This window comes from Bos grunniens, chromosome 10, assembly GCF_055505025.1.
Source record: "Bos grunniens cultivar Pamir isolate PY7600 chromosome 10, Bosgru_T2T1.0, whole genome shotgun sequence".
NCBI classification, from domain to species: Eukaryota; Metazoa; Chordata; class Mammalia; order Artiodactyla; family Bovidae; genus Bos; species Bos grunniens.
Genome location: NC_141174.1, coordinates 60,044,238 through 60,060,198, shown reverse-complemented (window position 1 = coordinate 60,060,198; position 15,961 = coordinate 60,044,238). Strand labels below are relative to the sequence as shown.

The 15,961-nt window shown below is 40.3% G+C and overlaps 1 protein-coding gene across 5 annotated transcripts in view; it reads right to left on the bottom strand.

Moving 5' to 3' along the window:
- MAP4K5 (mitogen-activated protein kinase kinase kinase kinase 5) overlaps window positions 1-15,961 on the bottom strand; it is a 126,187-nt gene that overhangs the window by 39,755 nt on the left and 70,471 nt on the right. For all 5 annotated transcript variants that reach the window (XM_086321584.1, XM_086321585.1, XM_086321586.1 and 2 more), the window contains one exon: window positions 5,766-5,844. In XM_086321584.1, the coding sequence (XP_086177710.1) occupies window positions 5,766-5,844 (79 nt within the window). The remainder of the gene's footprint in view (window positions 1-5,765; window positions 5,845-15,961) is intronic.

The window sequence follows — 15,961 nt, the reverse complement described above, 5'->3', positions numbered from 1 at the left end:
CAATAAACCCAAAACTGAGTATCTTAAACATCGAAGAATACTGCCCCCAACTCCAGTTTCTACAATATCACAGACTAATATAGCTGACCTGTACAGTACACAGTTTTATATTCAAACATATCCAAGCAGTGTTTCCTCTGAAATAATCTTTTTATGATTTAGAACTCAGAAACTGTCTTCTGGGGAACTTCTCTCTAAACTCAATAAATAGAATCTTGCCAGGTATTGTTAATAATTAATAGAATGGTAAAACAGAGCAATGATCCTTGTTTTAATTTGTCTTAATTACAGAGACATGGGCCAATTTAAATCAACAGAAGATGGTCTCAGTAGGAAATCTCAAACTGGAGATGACAATCTTCAGAAGTAGATGGCTACAAGAAGGCAATTTCTACACAAATGTGTTGAATCAAGCTGATGACAATATGAAAAGAATCATTTGTTCAAGTCCAATGGAACAAGATGACAGAAGACTCTGATTTTCATACTTTAATGTGCATACTATAGCTCTTTAGCTACAGTTTTTTCTTCCTCCTTGCCAGTTGAAGGTTCTGGATTGTGGACAGACTACTTGTTACCTCTGTAGAGTCTTTATTCTTAATACTGCTCTGTGTAGCCTCAGCCCTTGGTATCAGTCCAAATACCTGGCTAAAATTTACTTGTGAGTCATCTAAAATCATACACTTAAACCAATAGTTGGGCAGTTATTTTCTTTTTTGATACCTCTCAAATCCCCTTCGGTGCCAATTTTTTGTTAATTAGTTGGTTTTCTAGGTAACTGTGAAACCAAGCAGGACCCTATAGGGATGCTGGGCACAGAAGCCTTTCTGTGCATCCCCCACCTTCCCGGAGTTCCAAAGGGCAGATTCAACCTGGGAAGGGAAGGGATGTAAAGATGGGGGAGGGGGATAGCCAGGAAACAATAGTGCAGGTCTTGGGGCAGGATCCTGGTTCCACCTCAAGGGACACATATAACAAAGTCTTTAAGGTTTTTCAAGAGGTCAGCACTCTTCACAGCAGAGAAATACCACAGAAGGGTATATTAAAAGAATCAGATTAGTTCATCAAGAAGATAAAGTTCAGTTCAGTTCAGTTACTCAGTCATGTCTGACTCTTTGCAACCCCATGGACTGTAGCTTGCCAGGCCTCCCTGTCCATCACCAACTCCTGGAGTTTACTCAAACTCATGTCCATTGAGTTGGTGATGCCATCCAACCATCTCATCCTCTGTTGTCCCCTTCTCCTCTTGCCTTCAATCTTTCCCAGCATCAGGGTCTTTTCAAATGAGTCAGCTCTTTGCATCAGGTGGTCAAAGTATTGGTGTTTCAGCTTCAACATCAGTTCTTGCAATGAACACCCAGGACTGATCTCCTTTAGGATGGACTGGTTGGACCTCCTTGCAGTCCAAGGGACACTCAAAAGTCTTCTCTGACACTACAGTTCAAAAGCATCAATTCTTCGGTGCTCAGCTTTCTTTATAGTCCAACTCTCACATCCATACGTGACCAATGGAAAAACCATAGCCTTGACTAGACAGACCTTTGTTGTCAAAGTAATGTCTCTGCTTTTTAATATGCTGTCTAGGGTGGTCATAACTTTTCTTCCAAGGAGTAAGCGTCTTATTATTTCATGGCTGCAGTCACCATCTGCAGTGATTTTGGAGCCCCCCCCCAAATAAAGTCTGCCACTGTTTCCACTGTTTCCCCATCTATTTCCCATGAAGTGATGGGACCAGATGTCATGATCTTCATTTTCTGAATGTTGAGCTTTAAGCCAACTTTTTCACTCTCCACTTTCACTTTCATTAAGAGTAATCAAGTAATCAAGAAGATTACTTGAGGCTAAATTAGAGGAGTGGAGGCCCTGCACACACAAGTAATCAAGTAATCAAGAAGATTACTTGAGGCTAAATTAGAGGAGTGGAGGCCCTGCACACACCCTAATCTTACCAGCAACCTCACCCACCCTTGAACCACTGTGCTATAAAACTCCTCCCAGGTTGAGACACACAGTTGGGGCAGGAGCTCTCTGTGTCCCACTATGGCTGGCAAAGCAATACAGCTATTCTTTTCTATCTCACCCAAAATTCTGTCTCTGAGATTTGATTTGGCACCTGTGCACAGAGGCTGAGCTTTCAGTATCAACTGGACTCAACCAAAAAGTGGCTTTTCAAATGAAAATTTTTTTTAAAAAACAGAAAATTCAGGTCATACACCCATATCTGGATCAGAATGAGACAGTAATCTGCCTGACCATTCATCAGACTGGGAAGACAGACACAAATCCAAATGCAAAGTCAAAAGAAGAAACAATGTTTCTCCCAAGGATATCCTGCATAGGTAAAGCATCACATGATGATCCCCTCTCTGAATTATCTCTGCTTTCCTATTGAGAAATATCAGTCTCTAAAATCAAAGACGGTCAGAAACTTTGCTTTATTAAATCATGTTTATTAAAATGAACCATTCCACTCTCACCTGGAAGATTTAAGTCACTGATAGAGAGCAGTAGCTTTAATTTCCAACGTAGATACAGACCATCAACTAAAGGAGTTTCTGAATACAACATTTCAAGTTTCCAAAGAAACAGGCTTCTGAATCTATTTTTACAGTATAGATCTTTTCACACACATCCCTACTTTGCTCTAAGTTTTCACTTAATTTTACTTAATTAAATTTTACTTAATTTCCACTTTCCCCCCAAACTCTCTAATTCTTCTTTTCCTATTTAATGAGATGTTCCATGGTTCCTCTGGTGTGTGTTCTCCCTCACTGCAACGAGTCAATAAATCTGACTTTGCTGGACTATACTCTGGTGGTCTTAGATTAGGCCAAATCAGAAAACTGAGTACTGAAGAATTGATGCTTTTGAACTGTGGTGTTGGAGAAGACTCTTGAGAGTCCTTTGGACTGCAAGGAGATCAAACCAGTCCATCCTAAAGGAAATCAGTCCTGAATATTCATTAGAAGGACTGATGCTGAAGCTGAAACTCCAGTATTTTGGCCACCTCATGCAAAGAACTGACTTGTTGGAAAAGACCCTGATGCGGGCAAAGACTGAAGACAGGAGGAGAAGGGGACGACAGAGGATGAGATGGTTGGATGGCATCACTGACTCGATGGACATTAGTTTGAGCAATCTCCAGGAGCTGGTGATGACAGGGAAGCCTGGCGTGCTGCATTCCATGGGGTCACAAAGAGTTGAGTGACTGAACTGAACTGATAACCATTATTTATGTCCACTAAAAACACACAATAAGGATGATTACAGTAATCATAATAGCCCAAAACTGGAAACAAATAAAATGCCAGCCAAGTGAAGAATGAATAAATTATGCTATAATTATACAATGAAATACTACATTACAGTGAAAACAATAAACTATTACTGGCACACATGACATGAATGACTTTCACAGACATAATATTGAACAAAAGAAATCAGGCAAAAGAGGTGTATATTAGTTGATCCTATATATGTGAAGATCAAGACCATATAAAAACCAATCTATAGTGATGAGATAAGAATAGTGATTAACCAGGGCAGTGGGAAGGCAAGGGGATACAGGGAGATGGGAAGGTGTTGATTGTGAAGGAGCATGAGGAATCCTTCAGAGATTCTGATAATGTTGATCTGGGTGGTAGTTTCATGAGTGTATACAAATTTAAAAATTCATTGGGCAGTACACTTAAACATTTCACTGTATGTAAGTTACTAGCTTAATTTAAAAAGCTGAAACAGAAAACTAAGAACAGAACTAACAAGGTATGTATAAAATCTATTAACAAAAACAAAACTATGAAACACTCCTGATGGACACAAAAGAAGACCTGGGAGAATTTAAAGATAGACCAATAAAATGACCTTCAACTCTACCATCTTCTGTTTGGTACTTGCAGCACACAGGGCAAATTCCACTAAGGAATCAGTACTCTGGACACTTATAAAATAACTAAGCTTTGAGCTCTCCGAGGAAGCTTATTTTGATTAAGATGACAGAATATTATAAAGATGTCAATTCTCCCAAAGTTAGTGTACAAACTTATGAGATCTCAGTAAAAATGCTGAGAGGTGCTTTTTTTTTTTTTTCAACTCAATAGACTGATTCTTATGTTTTATGTGAGGAAAATATAACAGCCAGATATAATAAAAAGGAATTGCAACAACATGTGTGTGTGTGTGTTTGTGTGGAGGGGGTGAGGGAAAATAGGAGGAGAATTATTTCTAATATATTTTAATAGGTATTATAAAGACATAACAATCAGAAGTATGTGACTGGCACAGGACTAAGTATATTAATGCAAGAGAATAGAATTTCCAGAAAAAGCCCTAAAATCTAGGTGGCAACTTAGTATATAATAAAGATGGCATAGCAAATCTATTAGTGAAAACCTAAGTTTTTAATAAATAGTATCAAGGCAAATGAGTAGATATTTAGAATGAAACTGAAGTTGAATTCATATTTCATATCTTTAGCAAATAATACCTTATATCAAAGATTTAAGTATTGATATTATAAAAAATTAAACAAAAAAAAACAAACAACAGGAAAATCCTTTTACAACCTTAAAATCAGGAAGGCGTTACTAAATAACGACACCAGAAACAAAAGCTATACAAGGAAAGATACATTTACACTACATTAATTGAATACTATACAGCTGCATAAAATACAGAAAATAGCTTTATAATAGCTTTATTTTAAAATATAAAAATAAACAGCTGCTTTTCTGTTTGGTATTTGAAACCCAGAGTTTGCTGGGGATAGTATAAGAAGATAGCATAAAAAAGTATCAGCAATCTGGGACTAACAAAGACAGAAAATCTTGAATTATGAGTTTAATTATGAAAATGCACGACTGAAATAACAGATATGGGAAGGACATTCTAACTCTCCATTGACCTAGATTTCCAAAGCTGTGTACAGAAAGCTAGAAATGTTTGGTTTCAAGAAAACAAAATACACATCGGCAATCATTCTAACTATCTTCCTCCATTATGGTTTATATTTTTTATTTAGAGCCTATTTTAATGTAAAATACTTAAAAATTTTTTTGAAACAATTATGCACTTAAGTCAGTATACTCATCCTAAAAATTCTTTGTAAATCTGTTCTTCCAAATTAATGTGGCTAAAATGACAAATATTGTTAATATAACATTTTTATGTCAATGATTAATTTATTGAATAAAAATCAATTTCTCCTTTTAAATATGCATTTAAAAAAATATCCGCCTTGGTGCTAATCTGACTTAACTGAAACCAACCCAAATATCCAACAATAGGGACTACAATACATCAACTCAATACAGGAGGATAAAACCATTAAATATAACAGTTACAAAGCCTAGGCTAATATATGGGAAATACTTCTGACTATATTAAGCAAAATTTTATGCATAGTATAAACTTAGCCATGTAAAACTACATGTGAAAAAATTTGAGGGAAATTCAACAAAATATTATCTGTGGGCTGGTGCTGAGTGATGTGATTATTGGCAATGTTAATTTTCTACTTTCTTCTTTTTGCAAATTTTCTGCAATGAACATGTATTACGTTTATAATTAGAAAGTAAAAACTATTTAATTGTAAACCAAGGGAATTTCATTACAACCAGAAAAGCAACCTTTATTTCAGAGGTATCCTGTTTACATGTGTATATAGCCACAGATGGCCTGAGATTTTATTATTACAAAAAATCCCACAAGAACACCCAGCTCAACCCTCCAAAACCACCAATTGAAAATGTATACCAAACACATACAATTGATTTCTGAAGCTGTCCGTTCAGCTCTGGCATTCCGGTTTGTAGATCTAATGGTATGACGAATGACTGCATGGGGCTGTGAATATAAACATAATATATACACTTAAAAGAATTTCTGGGACAAAGTTAGAAGGTCAAACTTTCTCTTTTTAATTAAATTCTTATTTATTGACAGACATGACTACCTACTAATAAAGCAAATTGAAGGATAAATTTTTTAAAAAATGAATATGAGATACTTAAAAGTTAATTCATTTATTCCACACACATTTATACTGTATACCCTAACCCTAGGGTATAGGGTATATACACTGAAGAGATGCAAGGAAAATCAGACGCAAATCTTATCCTCAAAAGAGCTTATAGTCTAGGAAGATAACATACACAAATACTTAAAACACTAGAAAAGAATAAGTGGCAGTCATTAAAATCACTATTAATGCCCAGGGGAAGGAGAGATGACTGCCATTGGAAGGGGTAAAGAAATTCTTCATGACAGAGTTGTAATCTAATGTGAAACCTTGAAGGACAAGTAGGCATTGAATGCGCAGCAAGGTGGGAAAAGCATTTCAGACAGCACAAACAATATGAACAAAGTGATGCAAGAAAAAAAGGAAATTGTGAGTGTTTAGAGGAATTGAAGTTGGTTATTTGAATGTGGTGAACATTAAGTGAAGAGATGACAAGCTGGAAAGACATTTGAGGGAGGATAAGCCAGATCATTGGAGAAGGCAATGGCACCCGACTCCAGTACTCTTGCCTGGAAAATCCCATGGACAGAGGAGCCTGGTAGGCTGCAGTCCATGGGGTCTCGAAGAGTCGGACACGACTGAGCAACTTCACTTTCACTTTTCACTTTCATGCGTTGGAGAAGGAAATGGCAACCCACTCCAGTGTTCTTGCCTGGAGAATCCCAGGGACGGGGGAACCTGGTGGGCTGCCATCTATGGGGTCGCATAGAGTCGGACACGACTGAAGCAACTTAGCAGCAGCAAGCCAGATCATGAAAGGTTCTGAATGTCAGGCTAGAGCTCTCAATTTTATTTTCTTGGCAAAAGAATTTTTTGGAGATTTTACAGAAAGGGAATGCTATCACAAGAGTCAGTTTTAAGAGTAACCTGATTAAGTATGTAAAAGGGTATGGACAGCAGAAATACAGTACGGAGAGGGATTGATTTGTAGTAAACCAAGTGAGAAAGCTTACTATTCCACCCTTTTGAATAAGCTCCTGATATTTTGAAACAATGTGTTCAGTTCAACCTCTATTTATTAAATTTCTGATGACTCACTCTCATTCACTAATGATTCAGACAATGGTCATATGTCTTTTTCTCTACTTTAAGACCCACTATCATACCAAAGGACTCAAAAGCCCATTGCGCTGGATTAGAGTTTACTGACCTTATCTCTCAAAACATTCTACCACACTTCAATGGACTCTATACTATTAAGATCATACCCTGGAATCTGTCATCAGGTCTGATATATGAATTCATATCATACTCCAAACTTCTCATCCTTTGAGCTTACTCTCTCATTACTCCAATAATTTTTAAATATTCACACCGAATCTCAAGTCCATCAATCCATTACTTTCTCATTCCCCTTATGCATTTCTTCTATCTTCACTTTTCTTCCTATCCACTTTAGATGTAGTGGTCCATAATTTCAAGCGATCTCTTGCATATATCCTAAATTTGATTCTCACTCCCTGCCATCCTTTTCTACACTGGCATACCAAAATGACAACCCTGGAGGAATTTAACTGGTTTATATCTGGGTACCAATGACTGCTGGAGGAAAATTACACATTGAAAATTAATCTTTGCTGAGGCTTCAGTGTTACCCTCAAACATTTCTCTAGTCATTTAACCCATCCATTCTCCTCAATGGGCTTCCCTGGTGGTTCAGCTGGTAAAGAATCCACCTGCAATGTGGGAGACCTGGGTTGGATCCCTGGGTTGGGAAGATCCCCTGGAGAAGAGAAATTAGTATTTCTTTTCTTTTTTTGTTAAGTTTAAATATTAATTAATGCACAATACTATGTTAGCTTCTGATGTACTACAGAATTTTTTGACATTTGTATACTTTAAGAAGTTAATCACCATTATAAGTGTAGTAACCATCTGTTCCCATATAAAATTAATGTTATTGACCAGATGCTTTTTATGCTGTGTAAAATAACCCTAATATATATATTTATTATATAACTGGATATTTGTACATCTTAATCCCCTTCACCTATTTTGTCCACACTCAACAGCCTCCCTTCTGGCAAACATTTGTTTCTTCTCTGTATCTGAGTCCGTTTTCATTTTATTTTGTTTTGCTTCTTCGAGTCCACATATAAATGAGATCATGTGGTATTCGCCTTTTTCTCTGACTTATTTCATTAGCGTAATAGCTTCTAGAGCCATCCATGGTGTCAAAAATGGGAAGATATTATTTTTAATGGGCGAGTAATATTCTGGGGCTTCCCTGGTGGCTCAGTGGTAAAGAATCCACCTGCAAATGCAGTAGATGTGGATTTGATCTCTGGGTTGGTAAGATCCCCTGGAGAAGCAAAGTGAAAGTTGCTCAGTTGTGTCCAACTCTTTACAGATTCTATACAGTCCATGGAATTCTCCAGGCCAGAATACTGAAGTGGGTAGCCATTTCCCTCTCCAAGGGATCTTCCCAACCCAGGGATCAAACCCAGGTCTTCCATAATGCATGTGGATTCTTTACTGTCTGAGCCACCAGGGAAACTCTGGAGAAGTAAATGGCACCAATCTAGTATTCTTGCCCGGGAAATCCTACAGACAGAAGAGCCTGATGGGATACAGGCCATGGGGTTGCAAAAGAGTTGGATACAACTTAGTGACTAAACAGCAACAACAAAGTAATATTCCACTGAATATGTATATATCCTTTTTATCCATTAGTCCATCAGTGGACACTGAGGTTGCTTCCATACGTTGGCCTTTTCTCTTTTTTTCTTCTGGGATCCCTAGAATGTGAATGTTAGTATACTTGATATTGTTTCAAAGGTCTCTTAAACCACCCTCATTAAAAAAAAACCTCTCTTCTCTTTTTCCTCTTCAGCTTAGGTGATTTCCACTATTCAGTCTTCTAGTTTACTGATCTGTTCCATATAACCAAATCTACTAGATCAGTAAACTACTAAGCTGAAGAGGAAAAAGAGAAGAGAGGTTTTTTTTTAATGAGGGTGGTTTAAGAGACCTTTGAAACAATATCAAGTATACTAACATTCACATTCTAGGGATCCCAGAAGAAAAAAAGAGAAAGGCCAGCGTATGGAAGCAACCTCAGTGTCCACTGATGGACTAATGGATAAAAAGGATATATACATATTCAGTGGAATATTACTTTGTTGTTGCTGTTTACTAAGTTGTCCCTAAGAGCGCAGGCAGCTGCGATGGCGCACAGAGCGCGGCCGAGAGGAGCTACCCCACGTCCGAGGTCAGGGGCAGAAGCTGGGAGGACCCCATGCCCGAGGGGCGGCGGCCAAGAGGAGTTACCCCACGACCGAGGTCAGGGGTAGCGGCCGAGAGTGCCAGGCTGTGACGGTGCAGGAAGGCCGAGAGGAGCAACCCCACGTATGAGGTCAGGAGCGGCGGCCGGGAGAAGCTACTGCACGTCCAAGGTCAGGGGTGGCAGGGCGGCGGCCGAGAGGAGCTACCCCGCATCCGAGGTCAGGGGCAGCGGCCGAGAGCGCCAGGCTGCGACAGCGCAGGAACAGCCGAGAGGACCTACCCTACGTCCGAGGTCAGGGGCGGCGGCCGGGAGGAGAAACCCCACCTCCAAGGAGTGGTGGCTGCGCGGGCGCAGGAGGGCCTAGAGGAGCTATTCCATGTCAAGGTCAGAGGGGCGGCGGTGAGGAGATACCCCTCATCAAAAGTAAGGAGCAGCGACTGCGCTTTGCTGGAGCAGCCGTGAAGAGATACCCCACGTCCAAGGTAAGAGAAACCCAAGCAAGATGGTAGGTGTTGCAAGAGGGCATCAGAGGGCAGACACACTGAAACCATAATCACAGAAAACTAGTCAATCTAATCACAGTAGGAACACAGCTTTGTCTAACTCAATGAAACTAAGCCATGCCCATGAGGCCATCCAAGACGGGAGGGTCATGGTGGAGAGGTCGGACAGAATGTGGTCCATTGGAGAAGGGAATGGCAAACGACTTCAGTGTTCTTGCCTTGAGAACCCCATTAAGTGTATGAAAAGGCAAAATGATAGGATACTGAAAGAGGAACTCCCCAGGTCAGTAGGTGCCCAATATGCTACTGGAGATCAGTGGAGAAGTAACTCCAGAAAGAATGAAGGGATGGAGCCAAAGCAAAAACAATACCCAGTTGTGGATGTGACTGGTGATAGAAGCAAGGTCCAATGCTGTAAAGAAAAATATTGCATAGGAACCTAGAATGTCAGGTCCATGAATCAAGGCAAATTGGAAGTGGTCAAACTGGAGATGGCAACAGTGAATGTTGACATTCTAGGAATCAGCGAGCTAAAATGGACTGGATCGGGTGAATTTAACTCAGATGACCCATTACATCTACTACTGCGGGCAGGAATCCCTTAGAAGAAATGGAGTAGCCATCATGGTCAACAAAAGAGTCCAAAATGCAGTGCTTGGATGCAATCTCAAAAATGACAGAATGATCTCTGTTCGTTTCCAAGGCAAACCATTCAATATCACAGTAATCCAAATCTATGTCCCAACCAGTAACGCTGAAGAAGCTGAACGGTTCTATGAAGACCTACAAGACCTTTTAGAACACCCAAAAAAGATGTGCTTTTCATTATAGGGGACTGGAATCCAAAAGTAGGAAGTCAAAAAACACCTAGAGTAACAGGCAAATTTGGCCTTGGAATACGGAATGAAGCAGAGCAAAGGCTAATAGAGTTTTGCCAAGAGAATGCACTGGTCATAGCAAACACCTTCTTCCAACAACACAAGACAAGACTCTACATCTACTCATGGACATCACCAGATGGTCAACACCGAAATCAGACTGATTATATTCTTTGCAGCCAAAGATGGAGAAGCTCTACACAGTCAACAAAAACAAGACAAAGAGCTGACTGTGGCTCAGATCATGAACTCCTTATTGCCAAATTCAGACTGAAATTGAAGAAAGAAGGGAAAACCACTAGACCATTCAGGTATGACCTAAATCAAATTCCTTATGATTATACAGTGGAAGTGAGAAATAGATTTAAGGGACTAGATCTGATAGACAGAGTGCCTGATGAACTATGGTCGGAGGTTTGTGACATTGTATAGGAGACAGGGATCAAGACCATCCCCATGGAAAAGAGATGCAAAAAAGCAAAATGGCTGTCTGAGGAGGCCTTACAAATAGCTGTGAAAAGAAGAGAAGCAAAAAGCAAAGGAAAAAAGAAAAGATATAAGTATCTGAATGCAGAATTCCAAAGAATAGCAAGAAGAGAGAAGAAAGCCTTCCTCAGTGATCAATGCAAAGAAATAGAGGAAAACAACAGAATGGGAAAGACTAAAGATCTCTTCAAGAAAACTAGAGATACCAAGGGAACATTTCACGCAAAGATGGGCTCGATAAAGGACAGAAATGGTATGGACCTAACAGAAGCAGAAGATATTAAGAAGAGGTGGCAAGAATACACAGAAGAACTGTACAAAAAAGATCTTCATGATCAAGATAATCACGATGGTGTGCACTCACCTAGAGCCAGACATCCTGGAATGTGAAGTCAAGTGGGCCTTAGAAAGCATAACTATGAACAAAGCTAGTGGAGGTGATGGAATTCCAGTTGAGCTTTTCAAATCTTGAAAGATGATGCTGTGAAAGTGCTGCACTCAATATGCCAGCAAATTTGGAAAACTAAGCAGTGGCCACAGGACTACAAAAGGTCAGTTTTCATTCCAGTCCCAAAGAAAGGCAATGCCAAAGAATGCTCAAACTACCACACAATTGCACTCATTTCACACGCTAGGAAAGTAATGCTCAAAATTCTCTAAGCCAGGCTTCCTAATATGTGAACTGTGAACTTCCTGATGTTCAAGCTGGTTTTAGAAAAGGCAGAGGAACCAGAGATCAAATTGCCAACATCCGCTGGATCATGGAAAAGCAAGAGAGTTCCAGAAAAACATCTATTTCTGCTTTATTGACTACGCCAAAGCCTTTGACTGTGGATCACAATAAACTGTGGAAAATTCTGAAAGAGATGTGAATACCAGATCACTTGACCTGCCTCTGAGAAACCTATGTGCAGGTCAGGAAGCAACAGTTAGAACTGGACATGGAACAACAGCCTGGTTCCAAATAGGAAAAGGAGTACGTCAAGGCTATATATTGTCACCCTGCTTAATTAACTTCTATGCAGAGTACATTATGAGAAATGCTGGGCTGGAAGAAGCACAAGCTGGAATCAAGATCGCCGGGAGAAATATCAAGAACTTCAGATATGCAGATGATACCACCCTTATGGCAGAAAGTGAAGAGGAACTAAAAAGCTTCTTGATGAAAGTGAAAGTGGAGAGTGAAAAATTTGGCTTAAAGCTCAACATTCAGAAAACGAAGATCATGGCATCCGGTCCCATCACTTCATGGGAAATAGATGGGGAAACAGTGGAAACAATGTCAGACTTAATTTTTGGGGGCTCCAAAATCACTGCAGATGGTGACTGCAGCCATGAAATTAAAAGATGCTCACTCCTTGGAAGGAAAGTTACGACCAACCTAGATAGCATATTCAAAAGCAGAGACATTACTTTGCCAACAAAGGTCTGTCTAGTCAAGGCTATGGTTTTTCCAGTGGTCATGTATGGATGTGAGAGTTAGACTGTGAAGAATGCTGAGCGCTGAAGAATTGATGCTTTTGAACTGGTGTGGAGAAGACTCTTGTGAGTCCCTTGGACTGCAAGGAGATCCAACCAGTCCATTCTGAAGGAGATCAGCCCTGGGATTTCTTTGGAAGGAATGATGCTAAAGCTGAAACTCCAGTACTTTGGCCACCTCATGTGAAGAGTTGGCTCGTTGGAAAAACTCTGATGCTGGGAGGGATTGGGGGCAGGAGAAGAAGGGGATGACAGAGGATGAGATGGCTGGATGGCATCACCAACTTGATGGACGTGCGTTTGAGTGAACTCCGGGAGTTGGTGATGGACAGGGAGGCCTGGCGTGCTGCGATTCATGGGGTCCCAAAGAGTCGGACAAGACTGAGCGACTGAACTGAACTGAACTGATTGTATTCTTCAGCTCTATTTGGTTCCCCTTTATATTTTCTAATTCTTTGTTAACATTCTTACTATGTTCTTCCATCTCTCTCTTACATTCATTGAGTATCTTTATGATTATTACCTGAAACTCTTTACCAGGCAGATTGTGTATCTTTTCTTTGTTTAATTCTTCTCCTGAGGTTGTCTTGTTCCTTTGTTTGGACCATAGTCCTCTGTTTCTATTTGCCTAGTTCTCTGTGTTTATTTCTAAGTATTAAGTAGATTGGCTATGTTTCTTGAATTTGGGAGGAGTGGCATTATGTAAGTGTTATCTTATGCAACCTAGCAGCACACCCCTCTGGACAGCAGTGCTCTATACTCTAAGCATGCCCTGTATATGGCCTGTTTGGGCCCTTCTATTGTGGCAAGGCTGACCACTGGGCGTGCTGGTAGGTAGGCCTGGCCCCTGGCCCAGTCAGCTGCTATGACCTTCCTGGGGCAGGGTCCCAGAGCTTATGCTACACTACTGATGGCAGGGCCAGGTTCAAGGGTGGCTAGCTATGGAGACAGGGAAGCTGGGGGTTGGCGCCAGTCTGCCAGTGGCTGGGTAAGCCTCCAGCACTAGTAGGGTAGAGGGAGGGCTCCACAATGATGCCTGTCAGCATCAGTGTCCTAGTGGTAGAAAAAACTCCTACATTCAGCTGTCACCAGCATCTGTATCTTCAGGGGGACTACTAGTTGTCTCCTGCTACTCCAAGAGGTTCTCCAAGATCTGCAGGTGGGTTCCTTTCAAATTACTGACTCTGTGCATCTGAGATTTTACACACGCCCTATAAGAGCAGAGTCTGTTTCCTACAGTCCTCTAGTTCTCCTGCACACAAGTCCTTTGAAGGATGACCTTCAAAGCCAGATTTTTAAGGGGCCCATCTTCCCTGTGCAGGACACCCCAGATGGGGAGCCCAATATAGGTTTTGGATGCTTCACTCCTCGGGGAGAATTCTGCAAATGTAATTATCCTCCTGTTTGTGGGCTGCCTATCGAGGGAGGTGGGTCTTGACTATATTATGTCTCTGCCTCTCCTACCCATCTCACTGTGGTTCATTTTTCGTATCTTCAGTTGTAGAAAATCTTTTATGCTCGTCTTCAGGCCATTATCATAGATACTTGCAATTGGTGTGCCCACTGGAGAAGGGGAGCTCAAGGATGGGAGGAGGTAAGCTCAAGGTCTTTCTACTCCACTCTCTAGACAACACTTCCCAAGAAAGCCTTTCAAGAAGTGTTTCTTCAAGATTAAGTCCTTCATTATAATCGAGATCTCACTTTCTCCTTCCTTTTCAGGGACTGTGCCTATTCATCTTGCTTCTCTAGATTCTTCTATCTCTAACCATTGGATCCTTTTCATAAAGATGCTGTTTAAACTTTTTTAGCCCCACATAAAAAACAATCAATCAATAGCCAAAAAACAGCGAGGTAGAAGACAGGTAGGAGAAATATCAATAACCTCAGATATACAGATGACACCACTCTTATGGCAAAAAGTGAGGAAGAACTAAAGAGCCTCTTAATGAAAGTGAAAGAGGAGAGTGGAAATGTTGGCTTAAAGCTCAACATTCAGAAAACTAAGATCATGGCATCTGCTCCCATCACTTCATGGCAAATAGATGGAGAAACAGTGGAAACAGTGTCAGACTTAATTTTTTGGGGCTCCAAAATCACTGCAGATGGTAACTGCAGTCACGAAATGAAAAGATGCTCACTGCTTGGAAGGAAAGTTATGACCAACCTAGATAGCATAATAAAAAGCAGAGACATTGTCAACAAAGTTCCGTCTAGTCAAGGGTACAGTTTTTCCAGTGGTCATGTATCGATGTGAGAGTTGGACTATAAAGAAAGCTGAGCACCAAAGAATTGATGCTTTTGGACTGTGGTACTGGAGAAGAATACCTAACTCCAATACCTGGTATTGGAGAAGAGTCCCTTGGACTGCAAGGAGATCCAACCAGTCCATCCTAAAAGAAATCAGCCCTGAATATTCACTGGAAGAACTGAGGTTGAAGCTGAAACACCAATCCTTTGGCCACCTGATGTGAAGAAATGACTCGTTTGAAAAGACCCTGATGCTGGGAAAGATTGAAAGTGGGAGGAGAAGGGGATGACAGAGGATGAGATGGTTGGATGGCATCACCGACTCAATGGACATGAGTTTGAGTGAACTCCAGGAGTTGGTAATGGACAGGGAGGCCTGGCGTGCTGCAGTCCATGCTGTTGCAAAGTGTCGGACATGACTGAGCAACTGAACTGAACTGAGAAGACAGACAAATCCACCATCAACTCATTTTCTTTTATCTACTGTTCTATCTTACTCTCCTCTTTCACAACTAAATTTCATAAATAAATTTATCTTTCAAACCACTCCAATCTGGCTTCACCTCTAGTATTTTTAAATTATCCTTTTAAAGTAGTCAAACACACCTAATTCCAAAGATTTCTTTAATGTAACTTCTAGGCAGTATTCTTTCTGAAACTTTCCTTCTGTCTCTTAATGCTCTTTATTATTCCTTTGCCATTTCTCTTAGGATACTAGATTTTTTAATTTAAGGGAGAAATCTCAGGAAGCTGTCCTAGGCCTTCCTCCCACTTGGAAATCTGTGCAATATAAAAATTACCATATATAAAACTGAACTCACCTTTCTTCCCAAATTTGATCTTACTCTAGTATTTCAATCTCAACAAGTGGCACTTTTATATCTATTCAGCTGTTCAAGTAAAAATTTGGGAGTAATCCTTTTATCAGGCTCCACCCTCAAGTCTACATTTGGTCACCAGTCTCTCATATAATTCTTGAATTACTTCATTTTTTTCCATCCTTGCCCTACCACCCTACTATAAAATATCAGTATCTCTATCCTGGATAACTTCAAAAGTCTCTTATGAGGACCTGAGGAATGAAACCATCAATCTAAAGTCAGAGATCTTAAAAAAACAAAAA